Source organism: Malaclemys terrapin, chromosome 14 (genome assembly GCF_027887155.1).
Source record: "Malaclemys terrapin pileata isolate rMalTer1 chromosome 14, rMalTer1.hap1, whole genome shotgun sequence".
In the NCBI taxonomy this organism is placed as follows: Eukaryota; Metazoa; Chordata; order Testudines; family Emydidae; genus Malaclemys; species Malaclemys terrapin.
Genome location: NC_071518.1, coordinates 18,212,447 through 18,237,933, shown reverse-complemented (window position 1 = coordinate 18,237,933; position 25,487 = coordinate 18,212,447). Strand labels below are relative to the sequence as shown.

At 41.8% G+C, this 25,487-nt stretch overlaps 1 protein-coding gene across 2 annotated transcripts in view; it reads left to right on the top strand.

Moving 5' to 3' along the window:
- CDH16 (cadherin 16) overlaps positions 1–25,487 on the top strand; it is a 62,863-nt gene that overhangs the window by 22,548 nt on the left and 14,828 nt on the right. For both annotated transcript variants that reach the window (XM_054049432.1, XM_054049431.1), the window contains exons 7-14: positions 2,930–3,126; positions 5,525–5,650; positions 7,742–7,892; positions 8,713–8,943; positions 10,797–10,873; positions 13,246–13,434; positions 20,759–21,006; positions 24,418–24,551. In XM_054049432.1, coding sequence (XP_053905407.1) covers positions 2,930–3,126; positions 5,525–5,650; positions 7,742–7,892; positions 8,713–8,943; positions 10,797–10,873; positions 13,246–13,434; positions 20,759–21,006; positions 24,418–24,551 — 1,353 coding nt within the window. The remainder of the gene's footprint in view (positions 1–2,929; positions 3,127–5,524; positions 5,651–7,741; positions 7,893–8,712; positions 8,944–10,796; positions 10,874–13,245; positions 13,435–20,758; positions 21,007–24,417; positions 24,552–25,487) is intronic.

Genomic DNA, 25,487 nt, shown 5'->3' with positions numbered 1-25,487 from the left:
GTATTGAAGTGTCTGAATAATTCTGGTCTTAAGGTTGAAGGGCCTGAGGTCAGTTGCCTCCTTTTGTGTGCATACCCGGGGAAAGCAAGCAGGCACTCCTTTTGAGAGCTGGCACCTATATTGTTTATGTACCAATAGACTGGAAAGCCTCATTGCATATGCAAGTCTATTTCACATGTAACTCACTCTGCTGATAAGGCTTCTGGATAGTCAAATTTCTACACAATGGAAAAGTAACAGAGTGCAATATCCACTCCATGACGAAACTCCTTGTTAAATTTTTATATATTACATTTCCAAGAGCTTCCCATACCTTTGACAAAATAGGGAAGCCCCTTCCAAGAGTCTGATTCAGATTTTTAAATCATCTAAACAGTGCCAATCTAATCCCATCGCATTACTCATTTTAGTATCACTTCATCATAACCTCCAAGTTGAGTAGATTGTCTACTATCCTGGATGGAGTCCCTGCTCTTGGTTTCCCATTGCCTTTCGACTGTGCCACCAGGCTACCCAGTTATATTGCTGTACTGTAGGAAACTATTTAATCACACAGATTTCTACCTGGTTTGTGATTAAAATCCTTTCTGCATGGAACCAGGTTTTATTTTGTACTAGATTTTTCTGAAACTGCAGATTATAAAATACAGCTGAGCACTTAAACATTGTTACCCTTGTAAAATGCAGCCAGATGCTTTGTATACACCCACATACTGCATGGCCGGTAATGACAGGCTGTAGTCGTGGTTTTGTAGTGCAATGAACGGTCCTTTAGAAATTCACTTTGTGCACATACCAGCAGTCGTTGTGAACTGGATGAAAGAGGCTACAAAGACTAAGCCCATGTGAATGTAACAGTCAGAAAAATCAGGAAAGTGCAGCTAAATTAAGTCAATACAAATGGAGAGGGGATTAAATCAATCTTTACAGCTTTTTTAAACCCATAATTCGATTCATGGCACAAATTGTGCCTAACCTATTAATTGATATCAATGGGGAGTGGAGAACCAAATTGCTTAAGAGAAAAACAACTCTTGTAAAAAGCCTAGAAGAAAATAGAATAATATTAAATGTTGGCAAAGAGAAGTCCTTAATAGGTTAAATGTCTGCTGCTCCCCCACAACAGAATACCCAGCTTTAGAGTTTTTTCATCCCATGCTACAACAGCTGAAGAAGGAATCTTCTTGTGTGGGTTTCAATGGATATTACTCTTAGCAGGTCCTGCTGGCTTAGACTTTCCTTTCTTTTCTAACTGCCATGTGTTCTAGAATATTGTCTAACCAAAGAGACTATTTCCATGATTTTAATTAAAGTATGAAGATAGGTTTCCCCAGGAACCCTAACAGTACTGCTCCTTGGATTCACATCCTGCTTCACTCAAGCACTCAGGGGCAGCCTTTTGAGTATTGGCTGGTTTTGGTTGGGATCGCTTGAGGGTTTAGACCTTCATGTCCAACTTGACAGAGCTGTAGAGCGGGAAGGGCTGTTTAAAGTAAATCTGGGAGCCCGTGCAAAGCCAGCCCCTACTAAAAGGCCCAAGAGTCAATATGTGAATGTCTCCTCTCCATAACCTGCTCCATACTTCCCTGCCATCCCAGCAAGGGGGACTCATTCGCACGTAGACTGGGGTCAGGGCTGGCTCCAGGCACCAGCGCAGCAAGCAGGTGCTTGGGGCGGCCAACAGAAAGGGGCGGCACGTCCGGGTCTTCGGCGGCAATTCAGCTGCGGGTCCCTCAGTCCCTCCCGGAGGGAAGGACCTACCGCTGAATTGCTGCTGAAGAATGAAGCGGCAGTGGTAGAGCTGCCGCCGAAGTGCTGCCGATCGCGGCTTTTTTTTTTTGCCGCCGCTTGGGGCAGCAAAAACACTGGAGCCGGCCCTGACTGGGGTGGTGGTAAGGTAATAATGAATGGGTTCAGATCTGGAGTGTGGGTTTGTGACAAGAATTAGGGAAGGAGGGAATGGTGGTTTTCGGTTAAAGAAGAGTAATGTGGGGAAGCGTGTGACATGCCCCAGCCAGGGCTACACTACAGTGAGAAACATCCTGAAGTTATTTTCCCGCAAAGCTGTTGGTCTGCATGAAGCAAATTGACATCAACCCCCTTCAGCACTAGAGTGTGAGCAGCCAACATCACACCAATGGATGGTGGGGGCCAAAGACCCTAGGACCCAATACCGCTAAAGATGTGGCAGAATTGGGTGAAAGGACCCTAATGAGCAGGAACAGGATAGTCCTAATGAGAGCCACTGGAAGCCCTTTATCCTGACTTTCTGCAATGGGATGAAGTCATGTGCTACATCGCAGACAGCACAGTTAGTCTGTCATGGGAAATTTGTGGAACACATTGCAGGTAAGTGATGGCAAATTCAGGTCAAAGCCCAGCCCTGAGCAGAATGGGTGATTCACCTTGAATTCTTCCCTGGCTCCAACTCTCATTTTTCCCTTTCACCTACCTCCTTGCCACATCCCTCCCCAGGGAGTCCAAACACATCATCTCCCTCCCTTGGCTGGTTCTTCTACAGTCTGCGGCTCTTGGATGGTCTGCCCCAGGCAATACTGCTTCCTGTGGCTTTCAGCAGCAGAAACCACCTTTGAGAGAAGATTTAACAGAAAATATCCCACCACTACCAGTGACAAAAGATGATATCAGGGATACAATGTACTTACCACTTATCACCCGCAGGGGAAGCAGAGGCGGCACTTCTACCCCTGACTTTGTGGGAATGGCAAAGCTGAAGTTAGTGTGAGTCATGGGCGGGTAGGATATAGGAACTCACAGAATCCCTGACCCCCACTGCAAACTAACTGGCCTAGTTGTTTGGCCTAACCTACCAAAGAAGAGGGGGCCAGTTTTCATGTCCCCCGTCCAGTTTTTATGTTTCTGCTAAAGGATATAAAAATGCATTTGACAAAATTCTCTTTATTTGCAGGTAGCTCTTTGCTAGACTCATCCCAGGTCAGCAATTATAAACTAGTTGTGCAAGTTAAAGACCTAGGAAATCAGTCTTTGGGATATCGTGCATTAGCGAACGTTGAAATTGCAGTTGTGGAGAACACCTGGATAACCCCAAGTCCCGTTCTCCTTCAAGAACACCTAAATGTAACTTATCCAAAGAAGATTTCAAAGGTGAGTCAAGGAAGCAGATTTTTCAAATTCATGTTACTTGGCTGAATTAACATCACACCCTTTAGAACTATTTCTGAGCGCTCTCCTGCATTAGTAGGATAGGCTTTGATCCTACAAACTCTTATGCATGTGAGCAACCTTGGGTATATGAATAGTCCCAGTGAACTCAATAATATTACTTACACGTGCACTTACAGACTGCAGCCATGGAGTGTAGCTTCCTTATGAAAGGATTGTTGTGGTCAAAAAGCTAAAAAGCCCAAGTAAAACCATCATGGCAGCAGGCTGAGTTTAATTAGGAGTACTGAAAAGGGTTCTTGTTCTGTGACCTTAAAGTGATGACTGATGGATGTGTGCTTCATCCATGCCATAGTATTAAACACCATTGGTTTTTCAGACTGCCATATCTATTTATCAAAGTGTCAAAGCTCAACACCAGGGTTTGCCATTCATACCCCTACACACACAATAGCTGATATCACTGTTGGATTTCCCCAGCTTTCTTCATCCAAACCTGCCTGATTTCCTGTAAAGCTCGCCCCATTCCAGCACTTCCAGAAATGCAGCGCTGTTGCTGTGTAATGTATGGACAGAAACCTGCTGTGGTTCTGTTTACTGGAACTCTGAAGGGAATCCCTCAGGAATGAACAGATGAAGAGTGTAAAAAAAAGTTGCTTAAAATAACATTCTTATTTTAAACACTGCTCACAGACTGCACTGTCTCTCCTACTCTCCTCTGGTGGCTAGTCAAGAAATGCAGTAAGGGAGCGTTCAGCCACACAACTCCATGTACATAGTTTGGGAATAGAGTCATATGGGTTAAGAAGCATGAAAGCTAAACAAAGTCATCCAAGAAACATTAGTGCTAGCATAAATAAATGGATGTTTAAATTAGAATACGGCCTCCATAATGGCTTCTCCCGTTATTTTGAGACTTGATGAAGCATTACACACATCCCATTTATAAGAGTTACCATTCCACTTTCTCCTTGTTAGGAACTGTTCTGCACCCATGGAGCTGAAAGGGTTTATGTTTGTAAAAACAACTGACAGGTAATATTTTACCAGGGCTGTGCAGTCTAAACAAAAGTGTTTGTATCTACAACATTTCTATGGCAACAGTAAAAAATTGCTCTGAGTTTGCTTGTCCACTTTCCCTTATAATATCTGGCCTAAGACAGTTTATCACTTTTTGCTGGTATGATATTGCAGATCTTTTTAGCTCTAGTAATTTAATTTTGGATTTAAATCAATCTGAAGTGATTTAACTTTCAGTCTGCTAAAGGATGCCAGGCAAATCTTTCGCTGATTTGATTCTGCTTTGGCTTGAGAGGATGTACAGATTATACCATAGAACTACAAGGAAACCTGTCCCAAAGCTTTATAAGAATTTCAGTTATTTTTAGCATCCAGCGATCAAAGCATTATTAGCCATTTGAATTTAATGGATATAAATGTTGAGTGGGGTACATTGGACATTTGCCATCTCTTGTCTGCAGCCTGACTAACAATGATATGACCTTATAGTGCTTGTCACTGAAGGATCTCAAAGCACGCTTACAAACATTAAGTATTTAAGCCTTGCAGCACTCCAAAGGGCAGGTAGGCAACTACTGCCTATTTCACAGTAACAGAGGCATAGGGGCTAGGGAAGACCTGATTTTTAGAGGTGATGAAGACTCATAAATCTAATTAAAGTCAATGGGAGCTGCTCAGCCTTGAAAAATCAGGCCCTGAGTGACTTGCCAAAGGCCATACGATAATCTGACAGTATTGAGGATAGAGTCCAATTCTCTTGATTTCCAGAACCATGCTGTAGCCAGCAGGCGACATCTGTACAGCACTTGCAGATAATATAAATTGTTTTTAAAATCTCTTGTGGCAAAGTATCATGGCACGATTTCCAACCACAGCTGCTTTAAAGACAGATACTACACGTTGTCTAGGTGTCAGAGCAATGCTGCTTGTTACACGCCCCCATGACTGCCTTTTAAAAAATGAACATAATTTTAAAGAAAGGTGCTGGGCTGGTAACTCCAGAGATCAACAGCCTCCATTTATCCATCAAACAGGGAAACTGTGCAAACAACCCCATGCTGCTCTGCCAATATGCCTCAACACAGATCTGAATGGAAGACTTATAGGGTGAGAAGGCAGTTCATTTTCTATGTATAGTCAATCTCTTGTTTCTCTTCTCAGACTGCCAACAAATATGCCAATTAGTGATCATTGTGATAGTGACTGTGGGTGATCTCTTGTCCACTAGGACTGAACTGAGACCACCAACTTGTTTCATCGGCGTACATTCTGGAGATGGAGCCTTTCTTATTTTATTGCCATTTCCTGTGAAATTTGGAATACTTGTCATTTCTGTGGCTGTCTGTCCCCTTGATTCCAGGTTAACTGGAATAGCAGAGAAGTCCATTACTATCTGAAGGAGAGCTTCCCTCAAGGCCTTTTTTCAATTGACCTAGAAGGGAATATCTATGTGACACGAGCACTGGACAGAGAAAGCCAAGCAGAGGTACGTATGAATATAACGATCAGTTAGGGAGTTTAGCTTAATAAATCCAAAATTTCAGTACCCAACCCTTAATTAGCACTTGAAGATTTGACTAACGAGAAAATTCACTAGATACTTATTCATTAACAAACCTGCATGTATGTGAAACAGAACCTTAAAGTTACAACCATGCAGTTAGAACCATGCAACTAGAATCTATCTATTTATGTACTTATATGGCTCTCATCACTGGGAGGTAGGGAAGTACTATTATCTCCATTTTACAGATAGATAGGGAAATAAGGCATGGGCTAGATTAAGTGACTTGCCCAAGTTCATATAGGAAGTCTGTAGTTGAACCAGGAGTTAAACCTACAGTTTTCCTATCCCCTAGACTAGCTTTCCTCGCTTATTAGTGATAGGCTGTGCTATTGTTTATACCAGTGCACCTCTAGCATCTTTATACTCCACCTTCAGCAAACTCCCAAATATAAATAAGCCAGTATTTTGTTTTTCTTTCATCCAAATACAATGGACTGCATTAATACGGTCTGTCTTTGTATGCCAGTATCACTCTGACCTCTGCTTGTTCATGTAGTTGTTCTCAGTGGGCTAAATCTTAAGATCTTCAGCCAGATTGTATTCAGTCGTGGTTCTGCTGAATGTCATTACTATCAACAGACATTTATTTACCTGAATGAGGTTTGAGTAAGGACCTCAGGCTTTGGCCCACTGAGAAGAACAGAGCCAGATTTTGGCCTATGTTGTACAAAGAGTCCCCATCTGGGATAGAGAGTATAGATGGTTGTTTGGGGGCATTCTTGAAGCAAGGGGGGCCTGGATTGAGCACGGCTATTCTCAAGAAATCCCTGGCTGTAATTGGCCTTTGGGGTCCCTTCTGAATTTGCTCCCAGCAGTCAGCTGGGGTATCATGAGGTGTTTGAATGCGGATCCTGAGCCAAGTGGAACATGGCTGGACTCAAGGATTTGGACACTATTGTCTGCACAGTTTTGGCCTACATGTTAATAGGAGGCAATGTCCTGACCACAATGCCACAGGTCACACTTTGGCAAGGGGATTATTCAGAACAGAGTCTGCTGATTTTTCTGTATTAAGGGAACATATGGCCCTAGTATTTATAGCAGGAGGCCTGGACCTTCCATATAGTTGGAAAGCCTGCAAGCTGGCATTTGGGTTTCTAAAGTATCACTGATGGTAGAAAGACGACAAGTTTTACCTTCAAACTCTAGATTCTTATCCCTGGAATGTATAAAGCTGAGAGCACCATGTCCAATGAAGTGAGGGTCTAAAGACCCGTTACAAAAAACAAACAAACCACTTTATCATACTGTAATTTGAACCTTGATCAATACTTGTCTGCATAGTTTATAAATAGAATGAAATTTTGGCGCTGTCTTTCAGAGGCATGCTAATCCAGAAATGATTAGCTCATGGGACAAAGTCTCATGTTCCGGATATGACCGAAGATTAACATGTTTTGGTAAAGCTTAGTTTCCAAGTGAGACTGTGCTGGTAACTCAGCTGTTTATAGTACCCACTGTCATGGTTTATATGCAGCACAGAGTTTCATAAGAATTAATTTCATATGGATCACTTCCCCTAGCTGGAGGGACAATCTGTAGCACAGGAAAGGGGAGAGAATGTTAAATATTACGGGTCCAGTCCTACACTCTTCTCTTCAGCAGAACTCCCATTGGTTTCAATAGGAGATTTGCCAGATTAAGTAGTGCAAAATTAGGCCCTATGTAATTTATAAGAAGTTTCATAGAAAAGTTCTATACAGTGTAATAGAGAATGGTAACCAGTCTATATAATTTCTCACAGAATTATATCTCTGCTATGATAGTCTATAGCATGGCTTAAAAATCTTAAAGAAAGCATCTCATTCTCTATTGAATTCTATAGACGGAGTAATTTCTATAGAACTCCCATATAATTTTTACAGAAGCATATTGGTTCTATCCCCATTGCACTGAGTAGGACTTTTCCAAAAGGGCAAATATAAATGTTAAGTTCTATTAAATGAATAAAGTTGATTAAATCTTAGGTTAATTATAAATTTTCTTGTGAATTCATTTGAACATTGTCAGTATGAGATTGAGATTTTTGCCGAGAACAAGGATGGAATGCTGTACAATGAGCCACTAGAGCTCCTGCTAACAGTGATGGATGAGAACGACAATGGGCCAGTATTCTCCCAGGAGATTTATCAGGTAGAACTTGAGGAGAACACAGCCAAAGGTGAGAGTTGTCTATCTGTGGCATCACAGGAAGCAAAATGCTGATGGTGGCCAACATGTGGGTGGAAGCAATACTGATAAGATGACCATTCTCTACCCCCGGCCCAGTCATGCAGTTCTTACAAAGTAAGACTTCAGTGAGAGCGTTGCCTGCACAAGAGGCGGGAGGTATAATTCAGAGGGTCATAGATTTTTAAGGCCATTAGAAGGGCCATTAGGATCCTCTAGTCTGACCTAAAATAAAATGCAAGGAGAGCATTTGAACTCAGTCCCCTTGCATTCAAAGGGGAGTGCTTGTTCCCTTAAGCCACCACGTGAGCACCATCAAGAAGTGGGTTATGGCAAACTAAACACTTTGTGAATCTTGTATTCACCTTAAAACATAAAAATTAAATATAAACCAATAGGACCAGTAAAAAAGGGAAATGAAAACCTTTGTAATTTAATTATGGGAAAATTTGGCAACTGTATTACCTAAAATGGTACCTGCCTGTACTAATATTACCTAAAATGGGCATGTTCCAAAATGTCCTTTTGTCGAGTTTCTTGTTTTGGTTATATTCCTGTGAAGATATAATGTGCCAACATATTCACTGAATCCTGTATATTAAGAAGAAATTGCTCCAAACTGCAGATCAAAACACACTGATCTTGGGGAAAGTTTGGATCTGATTCTAAATGTTGCAACTTAGGCTCATCTCTTATGCTAACTGAAGAGTTGAAATGACAAATAAATCACTGCTTTAAAAAGTCATTTTTGTAATTGCTGTGTTTATAGTTCCTTTATTCACTGGTAACTGGTGATGTTTCTCTGCATGCAGGGAGTGAGATTATCACAGTAAAAGCAGAAGATGCTGATGACCCAAAAACCAACAATGCTAAAATTGCTTATGAGATATTGAGCCAGGAGCCTCAAGTGTCAGAAGGCTTTTTATTTCATATTGGGAAAGACAGTGGAGTGATAACATTACAGGATTCCGAACTGAAGACCAATGCTGCAAAGTACTATCACCTCCTTGTTCTCGCAGCAGATCTTGCTGGGACTGAAGGGGGTATGTTTTCTGAAGGATCATGGGGTCTGAGCAGTGATTTGTTATTAACCTGTTGCAGTGCCCAATGTAAAAAAACAAAACAAAATACCTCACCTAAAACAAACACTCCCTCAGTTAAATACATTGATCAAATTGCAGATGTCATGAAATTGTCACAACATGCATCACTTTCCAGAAGTGAAATTCAATAAGTCCAAAAACAATTGCCGTTTTGGGGAAACTGCTCAATATAGTAGGTCTCCTACATGTAAATATTTAGTCAGACAGTAGCTGTGGCATTCACATTCTAGATACAAATTTGTTATGTGGTCCACTATCATGAATCGAGATGATTATTTAGCGATCACCCAGTGATACAGCACCATTGGAGCTCCTGAACCTGCTGGTTTAAGTCACGGGGTGCAGCTTAGCAACTGCAACACTTGTCGTTTCTATAACATTTTATGGGAGGATCTCAAAGCACTTTACAAATACTAAAAGCCACTTATGAGTCTGGTAGTACACCCATGCAAAGAATAAGAAGCGTCTGTTCGTCCCCAAACTGGGTACTGGCATTGCCAGACTGTGTGAAGGGGTGGGAGGAAAAGCAGCTGCTGCTAGGCTGAAGAGATGGGTTGGGAGTGGGCAGATGGCAGGCAGAAGTAGTGAGAGGAGCCTGAGGACTGCCCCAGCTGAGCTGTACGGGAGGGAACAATAAGCTAAACCAATAAAAGGACTTTCACAGTTGACCCTCTCCAGGAGCCAAGCACAGGTCAGGCTGTCTGTCAGAGTCTTAGACCTGGTCTACACTAACCCCCCAATTCAAACTAAGGTACGCAACTTCAGCTACGTGAATAATGTAGCTGAAGTCGACGTACCTTAGTTCAAACTTACCGCGGTCCAGACGCGGCAGGCAGGCTCCCCCGTCAACTCCGCGTACTCCTCACGCCGAGCAGGATTACCGGAGTTGACAGGGAGCACTTCTGGGTTCAATTTATCGCGTCCAGACAAGACACGATAAATCAAACCCAGAAGTTCGATTGCCTGCCGCTGAACCAGCGCGTAAGTATAGACAAGCCCTTAGTTTGGTTCCTGGCACAGTTCTGCACTGCACCTTACTCAGGCTGGATTGTAAAGTTTCAGTCTCTCTCCAGTGAAATTAACCTCCTGCCTCCTTGGGAAAGAAATTAGTATTATTAACACTTTGTACAAGGTGCCAGAGCCAGGACTAGAATTCAAGAGCCAGATTCTCAGCTACTGTAAATTGGTGTAACCCCAGTGAAGTGAATGGAGCTCTGTTGATTTAAACCAGCTGAGAATCTGGTCTCAGTCTCATCTGCTAACCAAGGTATCTTGCTCCCTCCCACATGCAGATTATAGTGTTAAACACATTGCAACCCCTGGAGAAAAAAAATAGTCCCTGAACTCTTGTGAGTGATCACATGCACTAGAGACATACCGTACAACTGAGGGGGAGGCAGGGTTTCATACTGGAATGGCTGGGATACAGAAGAGAGGGAGTGAAAGGTTATTTTTAAAGTGAATCGGTGTGTCATATGTTTTAGATAATTTTTTTATATTTGTGTGCCCACACATTGAAATACAGACAATTCTGGAATTAAGGAACTGCTATTTCAACTCCCATTTATGATGTCTACACACTGCACCCAGACTTTGCTGTCCTGGCTTCTGTAGTCTTCAGATTCAGATCAGGCCCAGAATATAAACAAGATTATCATCTCCTCTCAAAAGCACAATATTGCTGACTCTGTACCAGTCATCCCAGACATCCTTCCATTACAGAATAGCTACTTCTGCATCAAATATTTACTTTGATCAAGAAATCTGAAAAAATCCTTTGTGTTTGTTTCCAGGTCTCAGCAGCACTTGTACAGTCTTCATTAAAGTTGTGGATGTAAATGACAGCCCTCCTGTATTCTCACAGACAAAGGTGACCCTCTTACACAGTATGCGAGTGATTTACAATACGTGTAGATCAGTGACTGGGAAGATATGGTATGGTCTTAAAGACATCCACAAAGTGATGAATATTACAGCACTGTAAAGACACATGCTGTATTCTCCCCTCAGTTCTATTGATGAAAGGAATCCAGAGCACATTAGATTCAACAGTCCAAGCAAGAAAGATAAAAATGTAGTCTAGGTATTAATGAAGGAACACAAACCAATGTCCATGCAATGTCCATGCAGGGGCACACATGGGTAGGTATATGCATGCATGCTTGTGTTTGTGAATAGGTGTGGGTGTGCATGGATGCATATATTTGTGCATGGGTGGGTAGGTTCGGGCTTGTGTTTGTGCATGGTTTTATTTGTGTCTTGTACATGTGTATTGGTGTGTTTATAAAAGGTGTCTGCAGTTTTGGATTGTTGCATTCAAGTGAGGATGCATTTTTGACTAGCAGCATGTAGTTAGTTTGTTAGCTTCGTGTCTGTATGGTTGGGCTGTATATGCAGGTGTGCATGTGGCTGTATGTGTGTGTGGGTTCCTGCATATATGTGTGTGTGTGTGTGTATGCATAGATAGTTGGTATCTACTTGTGTTGGTGTGTGCATGTCTGTATTCTCCAATTCGAGATACTGTTCTCCTCCCATACTCATCGCAGAAGTGATAACGAAGGGAACACCCATAAACCCCTTAGAAGAGCAGGGTGTGTGCATGTAGGGTAGTTCCGTGCACAGGGAGTTAGAGTACTGACAACAGCAGATGTTCAAAAACTATGAGTCTGGCCCCGCAAATCAGGAGATTATCTTAAAAAGCCACAAAATTTAGAAAAAATAAAGATGCGGCTCTTTTTTTCCTCTTTCTAATTTTTGAATTTGTAAGAGGTAACACTTCAGTCACAGTTTTAAGCTTTTCTCCACATATAAAAGAGCAAAAAACGTGCTCTTCATATTTTTTTAAATAAAGGCTGAGATTGTCACATAATCACCTGTCTCTAGGAGCTGAGCTATAAGCAGACCACCAGATATCGCAAGACTCTCAATAAAATTATGAGCATTAACAACACTGAATTGGGTGTATAAAGACAAAGAATTGGTAGAACACTGAGAATCGACTCATGAAACTTTTAACGTAGGTCAGAGTTTTGACTGACTGTAGCAGCTTTGACAACATCCTATTTACTGATTGCAACATTATTTTATAAAAGCAAAGGCTCGCTTACTTCACACAAATGGTCCTGATGAACTGAGTACTACTTCAAAAAGAATGACAACAGATTTTGCTTGTAATTTCAATGTTTCCCTGGGTTGCTTAAGGGTAAAATAAACACAGCACAAAACACAGAAGCGATTCCAAGTGCTCTTGATTGATATCAGCCCTGTTAAGATGTTGTCACTCTTATTATAGAAGGTGCAATGTTTGATCTCAGTGGGGACAGAATTCAAAGATTAACACACCAGAGTTGGAAACTTTGTTCTGATAGCTAGCTGTCAAAGGAGTGCTGACATCTTACAGCATGGCACCCTGGTGCACTGAATATAATGCAAATAACCCTGCAGCTTAATCACTTCCATATGTAGATAGATATAATAAAGGTTAAGGGTAGGATTTTCAAACATGCTCAGTGTTGGCCTAATTATGCTCCCATTTAAGTCAAGGATAAAACTCTCACTGACTTCAGTGAGAGCGGAATTAAGTTAATAAGTGTTTTTGAAAATCCTTCCCTTAATGTCTATGTATTAGACCTGGCACTTCATCACAAATGTTAATTTACCATTTCTAAGGTTACAATAACAAAGGCATTTACAAATAAATTCAGATACGTAGTGCTAGAGAGTCAAAGACCTGTCACAGTTAAAAAAAAAAATGGAGAGTTTGTATGGACTTAAGATACTACCATGCTTATTTACCATTTATATAAAAACTGGCTACCTACAAATTGTGCACATAGCTTCTCTATGCAACATATTTATATTACTGTAACCTCCTCCTTCTTCCCTCATCCCCTCCATTTCCTTTATAACTACTTGGTATGTTCATATGTAAGATCACTGGGGCCTGGATAATTTCCTCTACATGGCTGTACAGCTCAGAGCACAATAGGACTTCTAGACACTATCATAATAGGAATAATGCAAATAATACGGGTAAACCAAATCCTAGTTAAATCAATCCTATATTAAATAGAGAGAGACTGTCTAATAATCATCCTATACTTATAACCACTGGTTCAATCATTATGTCTTATACCAACTTCTTTTCTTCTACTGCACCTAAAAGTAACCTGAGGGAAGGTGTAAAACAGTAGCACAATAAAAAATAGAACTTTGATTTCTCTTTCATCTTTTTAAATGCAGTATGGGCCATTCAGTTTTCCTGAGGATACAGAAGTAGGTACATTAATAACAATGATTACAGCAACAGACGCGGATGAAGAGATGAAGTTCAAGTTCATAAACTTTTCCGTGGAATCAGGAAATGAAGATGAAACTTTCAAAATTCTAAGCAATCCGCAAAATGGCACAGCCAGCATCTGGCTTGAAAAGGTACTATGTGCTTTTAGTCTGGAATATGGTCACGGAATAGTGTGTGTGTGTGTGTGTGTGTGTACACCACAGGAGTGGGCCCTCTACCTTTAAATTTGCTCAGATCAATAGGCTGCCCTGCTATTTTAATATACTCCTTTTTACCACCTCCTTCTATTCCACCTATTCCACCACCTATTTCTTCTACACCCCTTTCCTCCAACCAGTCAATTACACTAATATAGATTTCCTTAGACTTAGTGGGCCAAAATTAGAGGCAATTTGTAACTGGGTCTAGGGTACCTATTTGTAAGTGAGTGAGAATGTAAAGAGTGAGGGCTTGTCTACACAGAGATTTAGTGCACGGCCAGCCAGGGTGAAAAGCTACAGAGGACTAGCTTGCCATACACTAACTAGCCATGTGGATCCTGCTACCACACACTAAAAGTTCTGAAGTGACAGCAGTATGTCAAAGTGCACTATAGAACTTTTAGTGTGTGGTACCAGGATCCACACAGCCAATTAGAGTATGGCAAGCTAGTGCACTATAGATTTACATGTGGGCTTGTCATGCACTAACTCTCCCTGTAGACAAACCCTGAGTCTTAGCTGGTTTTACTCAGATGTTCAGGAATAAGGTGTAAATTACAGCAGTTTAGTGTCACTTCTGAATTAAAACCCCTGTGCCAGATTCTGATCTCAGTTCCTCCAAAGTAAATGTAGAGTAATTCCAATGACTTTAGTAGAGTTATTCTGCATTTACTCTGTTAGAACCAAGAACAGAATCTGCCCAGTCACGTCCTGTTCTGTGTCATGAGACTGGCTCTCCTGAAAACTGTTAGGAAGTTGGTCTCTTGCTGAGAGACCACCACCATATTGATAACAGAATTGTTTTAATTTAATATGCTTTTATTTAGTCAGTACTTAGCACTCTCTCTAGTCACTACAGTTTTCCTTTGTCTTGTGGCACCATATGATAAGGTAAATGCCATTAGCACTGAATTGTCTGAACATGGATGAATCCAACCAGTTCTAATTGACATCCAGATTCTACCCAAAGTGTATGAACGTATTTTACATGGCAGTCTCACCCATTTCTGGTTTACGGTTTAATGAGGATAGGGGTTACTGAGACTTTAGAAGCAGCCCAGCTCTACCTCCAAACATTAAATCCAAGGGGCTTTTGTTCTGAATTTCTTTTAAGCATAAACAATGTTTGTGAAAGGTGCCTGACTGTCAGACCTAGGCCATGTCTTAATTACTTAAAAAAGGTTCATTTTTTTACCTTGTGGTATCTAATGCAGGTGAATTATCCTGAGGTAAAAACACAGTGAATACAAGGTAAGTTTTACAACAAGTTAAGCTAGGTGAAGTCAGCACTATATCCTCGCCTAGGGTTGACCTTATGTAGTTACCTCGTGGTAAAACTAAAGTGCCTTGTCTTCACTGTGTTTTTACCTCAGGATAGCTTACACACGTTAGTTACCCTGACATAAAAAAATAAAATGTATCTTTTTTAGCAATGAAGACAAGCCCCCTAGAAAGGATTGTCCATCTGCCTTGTATTTTAAAAGGCTTATGTGATGCCTAAAGTTCCACGATCCGTATCCAAAAAGGAGGCACTATGAAACTTACCTTTTTTTCTTCTTTCTTCTTCTTCTAACTTGATATTTCATTTTTCTGAGGATCCACAAAAGGAGCCGAGTTAATGGGCACTAAGCTAAAAAGAACATCTGCGATAGGAAAAAGGAGCTAGCGAGATCTCTGTTTACAATGACCTTATCAACACTTCGGTGCGGAATTCTGTGCTAAAATACCACTGGTACCAATTGTGGGAGCACTAATTTAGCCAGGGCTCTAGGCAGCTGTGGCTGTTTTAAGCATGGTATTGTCTAACCTTGCTCAAGGTCTACATGACATGCTGCTCATGAACATCAATGACCACTAGCGCGCCTACCAGTATGGTGACCAGATGTCCCAATTTTATAGGGACAGTCCTGATTTTTGGGTCTTTTTCTTATATAGGCTCCTATTACACCCCACCCCGTCCCGATTTTTCACATTTGCTGACTGGTCACCCTACTCACCAGTGGTAGTCTCAATAGAAAATTTGAAGAAAAACAGACAAGGCTGTGAGCAGGGTTATAGCAAACTCCACATTCCTATGACAGATATTCCTTTTACTCTGCTCTTTTGTAGAGAGCCAGCAGAATGCAGTATAAAGTTACAGGAGAAAGGTGGGGAAAAGACAATAATACACAACTTTCTAGAACTTTGGAGTTAAACTATTTGCTTTCTTAGAAAAAAAAATAAATCTCTAAATCCTGGGAATTAAGTTTCAGGTTTTCTATTCACTTTAATCTGGCAATTTTGGCTTGAATTAAAAGTGGCAATTTTGGCTTGAATTAAAAGTGATCAACTACAGACTGAGTAAATAATTAAGTCATTGCACTTGTTAAATAACAAGCACCAGAAGTAGTCATTTGGCCATCATCCCTAGGAAAGGAGATTGCCATTAGAGATCTGACCCTGCACTCCTTGACTTCGGTGGGAATTTTGCCTGGTTAAGGACTGTATGATTGAGCCCTTCTATATTATCATGTATCCATTTTTCTTCCACATTCAAGAAGGAACAATCAAAGCCATAAAAAGGCAATGAGGGTTCTGTCCTGGGACCATATGAGTCACTAATAAATAAAGGCAACAAAAGAGATTAACTTTTAGTAATTATATAATGCAGTACAGCCTTATTGGTTTATTTCTGTGTAAACCAGTTTTACCTTTCCATTGACGTCAGTGAAAGGGTAAAAGCTTGGCTCTTCAGTGTCATCACCGAAAGTGCTGATACTCTTCAGCAGACAGCAGTATAAGTGATCATTTCCTTTCAGTGAAGTCAGCTAAAGCCTTACCTTTTTACTTGCCGTGTGCCACTTACAAGGAGAGTTAAGCCCTTGAAAAAAGTTAGTGGCATAATGTTAAACATAATATTTAAAAACTAGGGGCTCAGTGGCACAGAGCTTCATTTTTAGCATACGACTTTGTATAGCACAAAAGTGAGAGGTCATAAGCAGTATAGGAAAAGTTCAAATAGTTCTTTGTCCAAATTGCAGTGTCTGGGTCATAAATACTAGAGTTCGGCAGTATCAGCTGAATACCTGGTGGACAAATACACCCTCTAATATCACAGTTGGGAGTCCTAGCTCAGGAGATAGCCAGGAGGGGATGTGGCAAGTTAAGTTTGAGATGAACTGTGCTGAACTGCATGGAGAACCTTGCACTATCCCTGGCTTGAGCCAGTCAGTATTTTACTGTCATGAGCTGCAAATTCTGGCCTTTAGACTGCAGCAGACATCTCACTTGTCTTATCTGAGCATTTGAGTTGCTGTGAGGGTCTCCCCCTTTAGAACAGCAGGGGGACTGAGAACCCAATAGTCAGGAACAATGTGATGAGAATGAATCAGAGAAAGCAGCTCTTGAATCAACAAATTTCTTTGTGGGATTCAGCCACCAAGAGTGTTAGACCCTAAAATCTAAAACACAAAACGCTAACCCAGCCCAGAATGCTCTATAGGCATAAACCACAAGCCAAGGTCCAGAACCCATTGAAGTGAGTAGAAAGACTCCCATGAATTTCAATGGGCTTTGATCAGGCCCTGGCACAAAATTTAAGGGGTAAATTCTAATCTTGATAACAAGGATATCAGACCAAATTCCACTGTCAGATTAGCATATCACTGGGGTAGCTGAAATCACATACATGTATCTGAGGACAGCATTTGGCTCATAGCCAAGATGGAAATTACACAGAAGAATCCCCTTGTATCTCTGTACCAAAGCAGAGGGTACTGAGCACAAGGCCAGGAACACCTGAGTTCTAATCCTCTGACATTAACTTCTAGTTGCTATGCAGCCTTGTCACTTTGTCCCACGTCTCAGTTTCCTCATCCCTAAAATGGGGATTTCACAATTCACTTACCTCAGAAGGGTGCAGTGAGAATTAGTTAGTTAAAAAGCATGAAGCTTATTGAAAATGTAGGTGCTAAGTGTAATTATTATGCTTAAAACTATGCTTAAATGCTTAAAACTATGGTTAAACCTACTGGGAGAGTAATCTATCAATCTCCTTCCTTCTCACAAGCCTATGGTTCAGAGAGATACTATAACAGAGATAGCTACACATAATCACAAAGGTAATCAGTAGGAGAAAGGAAGGAATCCTGCACCAAAAAGTGAGTTGCAGCCAATCCCAGAGTGCGGTTTCAATCCATGATTGTATTTATTTGGTCTGTGTTTTAAAAGCTGCCCTTACAGAATGATGATGATTACAGTATTCTAATCTTATTTTAAATCTTTGAGAGGAATGTTAACTTTGTTTAGTAAACCAACAGGGTTACTAATAATTCTACCCCATCTCTGTGACGCAAGCCAGGCACATCTGGAAGTAAATCATTGCCAGTCCAGAAGAGTTGTAAAACCAAGATTCTATCAAGTCATCATTGTTTTCAGAATGCTCCTCCTCCCTGGCTCTGATTTGGGGCCCTTGGTTTTCTTGTCAGAAGTGCTGGTTGGCTTGGCTGGGACCTCCCCCTCTCTCCCGCACGCCTACTCCCTTCTCCTTTTTAGGGGCTCTTTTGGGGTGGGGGTTAATTTGCTGATTTTTAACATATAAGGAAGCGAGAAGTTAAAGCATTTTCTGTATCTAAACAAATAAACACATTAGAAGTGAGTTTCAACTAAATTCAGACTTGAAAAGAGAGCAGAAGATGGGGCTCTCAGAGTATGTCTACACTGGAGCAGGAGGTAGAATTTCCAGCTCGGGTCAACATACCTATACTAGTTCTGATCAAGCTAGCGAGCTGAAAGTTACAATAATGTCACAACAGCATGGGTGTCAGACTGGGTTAGCTGCCCCGAGTACAATCTGTGTGAAACTCTAGGTACTTACTCGGGCAACTAGCCCGTCCCGATGCCTGTGCCCTGCTATGGCTTCATTGCCATTCTTAGCATGCTAGCTCAATCAAAACTAGCCCAGATATGCCTACTCGAGCGCCAATGTAAACATATCCTAACACTGACACCTCTTTGTGGCCTGGGGCAAGTGGCTCTGCTTCAGATTTCCATCTGGAAAATGGGGATAATAGCGTTTATCAGCCTTGTATTGTGGTTGTTGGGTTTCATGAATGTCTGTACAAAAAACAAAAAACTTGGAAGACCCCAAAAGTATTAGGTCGGTGCTAAGTAGTGGCAGGAGCATTCTGTATTTATATATAAAAACATCAGACAACCATTGCAATTTATAGGTAGAATAAAATGAAATATTTTACAGTGCCTAATAATTTAAATTTATATAGCACCAGGATTTCACTTCAAAAACATCATCAATTACTTACTTAGGGCCTGATCACTGAAGTCAAAGGAAAAGCTTCCATTGATTTCAGTGGCACAGAATCAGCTCATTATTAGATACATATTAACCCAACTTTACCCACAGGAAAGATGAAACACAGATGTGAAATGACTTGAGCAAGGTCCCCGAGTGACTCAGCAGCAGATCTGGGACTAGAACCAGTATCTCCTGACTCCCAATAGCGTGCTTAACCAGTACACCACACTTCCTCTCTGGAATGAAAGAGGCAGTGTTATATTTTTGTATTTTGCCTCTTTTAAAAGATCCCATATTACAATTGCATCTTCCTTTCAGTAATGTTGTCATATCCCTCATTATGACAGAGGCAGTATCCCAAAGTCTCCACAGGTTCAGTTTACTAGAGGAATAATTACAAAACAAGTTAGTTTCTTAGCAGGGGGATTTCAATGCACACTGAGGAGGCGGAATGCTCACAGAGTATTGTGCCATGACCAAATAAGGAAGAAAGGAGATTTCTACCCCCAAGCCTTAGTGAAATATTGCATATAATGGGCATCTCTCTCAGTTGTTCCTGCTGTGTTTGCTGACCTGCAGGTTTACATGTTAAACCACAAGTGCTAATAATGTAATGGGAAACCCTTTCACAAATGGACTAGGATATTTGATAGTAATGGTCCAAAACACAAGAGTAATTACTGTAGTATTTTTATAGAAGGGACTTGAAAGATTTATTATACATAATACAACATAAATGCCTTGAGGTGTAAGCCCCCAGTCAAGATACCTGAAGGCAGAACTCAGCTCTAAGAATTAGAGAAGGGCTGGTATTGAGATTAAGTTTAGGGCAGGGTTTGAATTTGGCCTAAGTGGTAGAAGTCTCAAAGGCCTGGTCTTCACTAAGCCCCCACTTCGGACTAAGGTACGCAAATTCAGCTACGTTAATAACGTAGCTGAATTCGAAGTACCTTAGTCCGAACTTACCGCGGGTCCAGACGCGGCAGGAAGGCTCCCCCGTCGATGCCGCGTACTCCTCTCGGCGAGCTGGAGTACCGGCGTCGACGGCGAGCACTTCCGGGATCGATCCCAGAACATCGATTGCCTGCCGCCGGACCCTCCGGTAGGTGAAGACATACCCAAATTCTCACCATTTGAAACTGTCATGGAAAAAGTCTGTTCTCAGGAAATTTAACTCACAGACGACCCAAATTACATCCCTTCCAGTTTTGGACCCAACCCAGAACAAAAATCTAGGCATATGTTTGGATATGGCGATTCAAATTTCCTCTCAGTGAAATTCAAAGGGCTTTAGATATAGGTGGCTGGTTTCAGTGCATTTCTGTTAGGGATTCAGATGAAACACTTATTTCATTCCCATTTTTTTAAATAATTCAAAATACAGTGATTGAAATGGCTTACCTTTAAATATGGTGACTTACAAAAACAGCTAATTGGAAAATGGTTTCTCTCCATAGAAAATTTTGACTTTGTGGCAAAAAATTTAACAACAAAAATTTCTAGTCAAAATGGTACCACAGTGCCTCAAGGAAGTTGTAGTTTATATGCTTTGTATCCCCTTTCTCTTTTTTGGTCTGGGCTTCCTGGCCAGACTACATCTCCCACAATGCACCACAGTCTCCTTTCTTGCTGAGCCACAGCCAGCTGAACATCATGGGATTCTTTAGTGTTGGTGCATAATGGGAGATGTAGTCGGGTGAGGGAACCTGGCCCATAGAGGAGGATGGGGCAAGAGGCAGACAGACTAGAACTGTTGCTATGAGGCAACAGCATTTCTGAATTTAAACGTCTTGGCTTTTGGGCGTTCAGCTTTTCAATTGAAAGACAATATTTTCCACGGAAAGCAGCTGCTTTTAGGGCAAAACTTCATTCAGTCACAAAACCCGATTTTCTGTCAAAAAATGTATCAGTAAATTTTTGACTAGCCTGATTAACAAAGACACCCAATTAATGTGATTACAGGAATTTGACTACGAGACTGTTCAGGAGTATGTTTTGATTGTCTCGGTGAGAAATGATGAAGAACTGGTTGGGAAAGAGCAGGATGCTAGCTCTACAGCTACAGTGCATGTGTTGGTTAAGGATGTAAACGAAGCACCAGTGCTTACACAGAAAAGGTATGAGGTCAGCATACCAGAAAGTGTGGCGTTGGGAACAGTGCTACTGACTGTTAAGGCTACTGATCCTGACATTCACACACCATCATTAAGGTAAGATTTTCCCTTTCTCTGATAAGATTGCGCTATGTTGCATCCTTTGGGACTGATGATTTTTTAAAGTGCTCGGAAATGTTCTCATTTGAAGAGCCCGAAATGATGTGTTCAGTGAACATGGTAGTTTCTGGTACCTCGACATGGCTTTTAGCCAGGAGTGAAAGTAACTTAAAGGAGTTACCGGTACGACGGAGTCCTGGGCGGGGCGTGGCCTCAACCGGAAAAGGCGGGGCCTTTCAAGATTTAAAGGCCCTGGGGTTCCAGCTGTGGCGGGGAGCCCCAGGGCCTTTAAATCACCCTGGAGCTACCAGTGCAGAGGCGGCTGGGAGCCCTGGGGCTCAGGGGCGAATTAAAGGGCCCAGAGCTCCGGCCACTGTGGAGCTCCAGGCCCTTTAAATCACCGCAGGAGCCCTGCCGCCACCACCCCGGGGCGGCAGGGCTCAGGCTGGGATAGCAGCGGCAGGGCTCCGGAGGTGATTTCAAGGGCCCAGGGCTCCCCGCAGTGGCTGGAGTCCTGGGCCCTTTAAATCACAGTCGGAGAAGCTGGTCCATTCCTGCACGGCGTATCAGCTCTTGCCGGTACACTGTACCGGACAGTACCGGCTTACTTTCACCTCTGCATTTAGCCCAATGGCAGGCATCATTAGAGACAGCCACTCCTGGCCTGATTCTTTGCTATACAGGACAAAACCACCTTCAGTAATGAATCTATAACCATGAAATGACAACACCTTGAACTAGAATAATCACACTAGAGAATTTATCACACTAAGGAACTGTAGGTGGTGATGCCTGGAGAGAACTGGCTGATCAAAAAGAATAATATGAGATGCTGGTATGCTTGTGATTTTAGAGGGAAATAATAGGTTATTTCAACCCAAAAGGACATTTCCCCACCCTGGCAATTTTCCAACACTTGGGGCCAGCCCCTACCCTCAGTAAAGCCCCATGCAGGGTGGAGTGGGTGGCATTGTGAATTTCCCCTAGAAGGGAGCCAAAGGGGTGAAGGAAGTCCTAAACACCACATCCACACATTGGTGGATCCATGACTGCGAGGAATGTGGCTGGGCAGTGAGGAACCAGAAGAAAAACATCATACCACACTCAAATTTGTTGGGATTTCCTTATGTCTGATACTGCCATCGCCAGTCCAGATCCAGATGGACAGACTGCTGCGGAGTTGAACAGGCAATAGATCAAGCCCTGTGTTATCAGTTTCCTAACCCGGTGACTACTCTGCACTGTGAAACAACCTGAGGGACAGAGGCAGATAGAAGTGAGTCACAGTGGGAGCAGGGAATAGAGAGGGGGCACACAACTGCCCCAGCTCTCCCTGGCTCCCCCAAGATCCATGAGAATTCCCTATAAAACACCATTACCCCAGGGTTTTGAGGGTTATACCCACACCTCTCCTGCTAGTAGCAATGAAGTAAATCCACCCCTAAGTTAAAGGGATGATCTGTAGAAAACTGAGTTGAAATAATGTAGATTTTATTCGGGCTTTTCCTATGTAGGCCATAATCTGGCTCCGGTTTAGGCAATGTAGTACCCAAGCTTTCATAAATATGATCACATTTATATCCTTCACTATCTGAATAAATGTAAAAGCCAAGTATAAGGAATGCTAACTGCAAGATAATTTTGTTCATTCGGACATGTGGAGTTTGTTTCCCTAATGATGCTGGAGAGGTTGTCAAATTAACACATGAGCAGGAACTGCATGTACCAGCATGTGAGCATTACCTTTAAACTGGGGACAGTAGTTAGAAAAAGATATTTATAGACGAATACGTTCAAAATGCTAAACTCATCTGCAATAGCCCATGGACCATGGGTTGGGGTTTTTTTTTTTTAATCAAATAGAAGGTTAACAGTTCATTTTTTATTCAAAACATAAAATGGAAATTGTAATTGTTTAAAGAGCATCCACGGCAAGAGAGAATGAAAAATTCTCACATGTTTTAGAGGCACATGTCTGGATTTCTGGCTAAAATGGAGGAGGTAAATTATAGATGCCCTGGCACCCTGCTGGAAAGCAAGCAGAAATTAATGAGCCAGTGTATAATTTCCTTCAAAGCACAGTCTACAGTTCAAATTACCTCTTATTTGTTCCTGTAAATGTGTACCCAAACAGCATTAAAGTAAGGACACGGTTTTAATCTGATCCTTTTAAAAATGGATTAACCACTGGTCTAATAGTGTTCAATATTAAATATAAATACAAAGGGAATCCTACCCAGCAGATTCCTAGGGGCTTTCAAAATTCTGGATTTCCATTTTGTACCCAGTACTTGAAATACAGTTTTCCCTGGGAAAGCCAGAGGTAACTTGTGAAAGTGCTGCATGGCTCTATTCCAAATGCATGCTACAACATGCTAGCATTGTCTCATCCTCTCCCATTTTGGCTATTGCAGCCTCCTCCTCCCTGGCCTTTCTAACATCCCTCTTGTTCCCCTCAGGTTCATTTTCTGGCTCCCCTTTCTCCACCATATCAGATATCCTGAGTATCAAAGTCCATGAATATGCAGGTGGGGATTCTTTCAATGTGATGGAATTGTCAGCTGGCACAGACTTGGTGTAGCCAGCTCCAGGAATCCTCCTTGCAGCACGCTCTGGAGCCAGGGGCATGCTGGGATGGAGCGCTGGTGAAGCTGATGATCTGGCCCTAAAAATTCCACCACTGCCCACCAGTCAGACAGTATGTCAGATTGAAAACAGTGGTGCGCATCTCTCTCCACCCCCATCTCTTCTGCCCGCCAACCATAACTGGTCCAGAACTCTTGACCCGTAGCAATAAAAACCCATCACTTTTGTGAATCAGGCCCACAAGTGATTTAACTCATTGAACTGAAATTGATCTACACAGCCCCCATACTCCACAGAATAAGAGGCCCTCTCATTGACTTCAGTGGAAATCACCTGTATCCCCCTATGGGAGAATATGGCCCCAGGAGCATTTCTATCTACTGTCCCCAGTTTAAAGGTAATGCTCCTTTAAGAATTCCTTAAAAGAGACAGGGTTATTTTCACATTTATTTATACAATGAAGTATCTGTTTTTAAAGCTCTGAGCTTGAATATTTCAGACTCACTAGATATTTTGTCAATTCCATCTTAATTTTTGATTTAGCAGATTGGAATTTTCTTCCTTTAATTTCATGTTAGTGATTTTGACTTTACCCCACAGCCTGAATCTTACTGTTCAGGGGAAAGGTGAAGTGAATTATATAATTAATAGCTGCATCATAAATGTGCATAGTAGAATTGGCAGGCTAATGAGGAATAAATCATATTCTGCTCATTGTGAACTTGCAATGATATTACAGGCTAATAACAAAACAGAGTAGGCTATGGTCTTATTATTCATTTAACATACTATAGATCACCGCTATCACATTTCACTCTGCAGTTACTCCCTAAGAAATGATTCAATGAACTGGCTTTCCATTGATGAGCATTCTGGAGAAGTTAGAGTCATGCAGGCTTTGGACAGAGAAATGATGCAGGATGTTTATACAGTGCAGGTTATTGCTCAGGACAAAGGTAAGAATGTGTGTTTGGTTTTAGATGAGAGATGTTTCTTTTGCTCTCAGGGAAGAGACGGAGGACCAAACTCAGAGGTGATGCATACAGGTTTGTAAGTGGCATATTTGTAAGTGGGTATATGTCTAAATAAGACATTCAGTCTACATTGGCATAACATATGCATTTGGAAAAGGGGGGCAGAAAAGTTGTACTTTCTCTAGACTTCGACACACCTCTCAGATTGGCCCCTTGTCTCTCCATGGAGTCTATCTCGATTACAAAAACAGGAGCATCAGGAGTCTATGAAACCTTGCATGATTTCACTAATTTTGCCAACAGCATGGAGAGAGAGATTTCTAGCTTAAGGTTTCATTCCTGCTTACTTTAGGGACATGGGACTAAGACTTCTGTAAGCAGTGATGGGCTTGTGTTTACATTATGAGGTAAAAACTAACAGTTCTGTCATTACCATATATGAAATATGCAGCAGAACACACCTTCACCAAAATCCTTCCTTAATGGACTTACTGGTGGTCCATTTACTATTGAAAAGGACAGGTTGCACTTCCTGGACCTATGCATCATCTACACATCCATATCTGAGATATACAGACTGCAAGGATTAGTAGTTTTGATGATCTGTTACAGCCAAATTCTGCTCTCATTTACATGCTGTAAATTTGAAGTAACATCACTAAGGCTGGGTCTACACTACCCGCCTGAATCGGTGGGTAGAAATCGACCTCTCGGGGATCGATTTATCGCGTCCCGTTGGGACGCGACAATCGATCCCCGAATCGACGCTCTTACTCCACCAGCAGAGGTGGGAGTAAGCGCTGTCGACGGGAAGCCGCAGAGGTCAATTTTGCCGCCGTCCTCACAGCGGGGTAAGTCGGCTGTGATATGTTGAATTCAGCTACGCTATTCGCGTAGCTGAATCTGCGTATCTTAAAT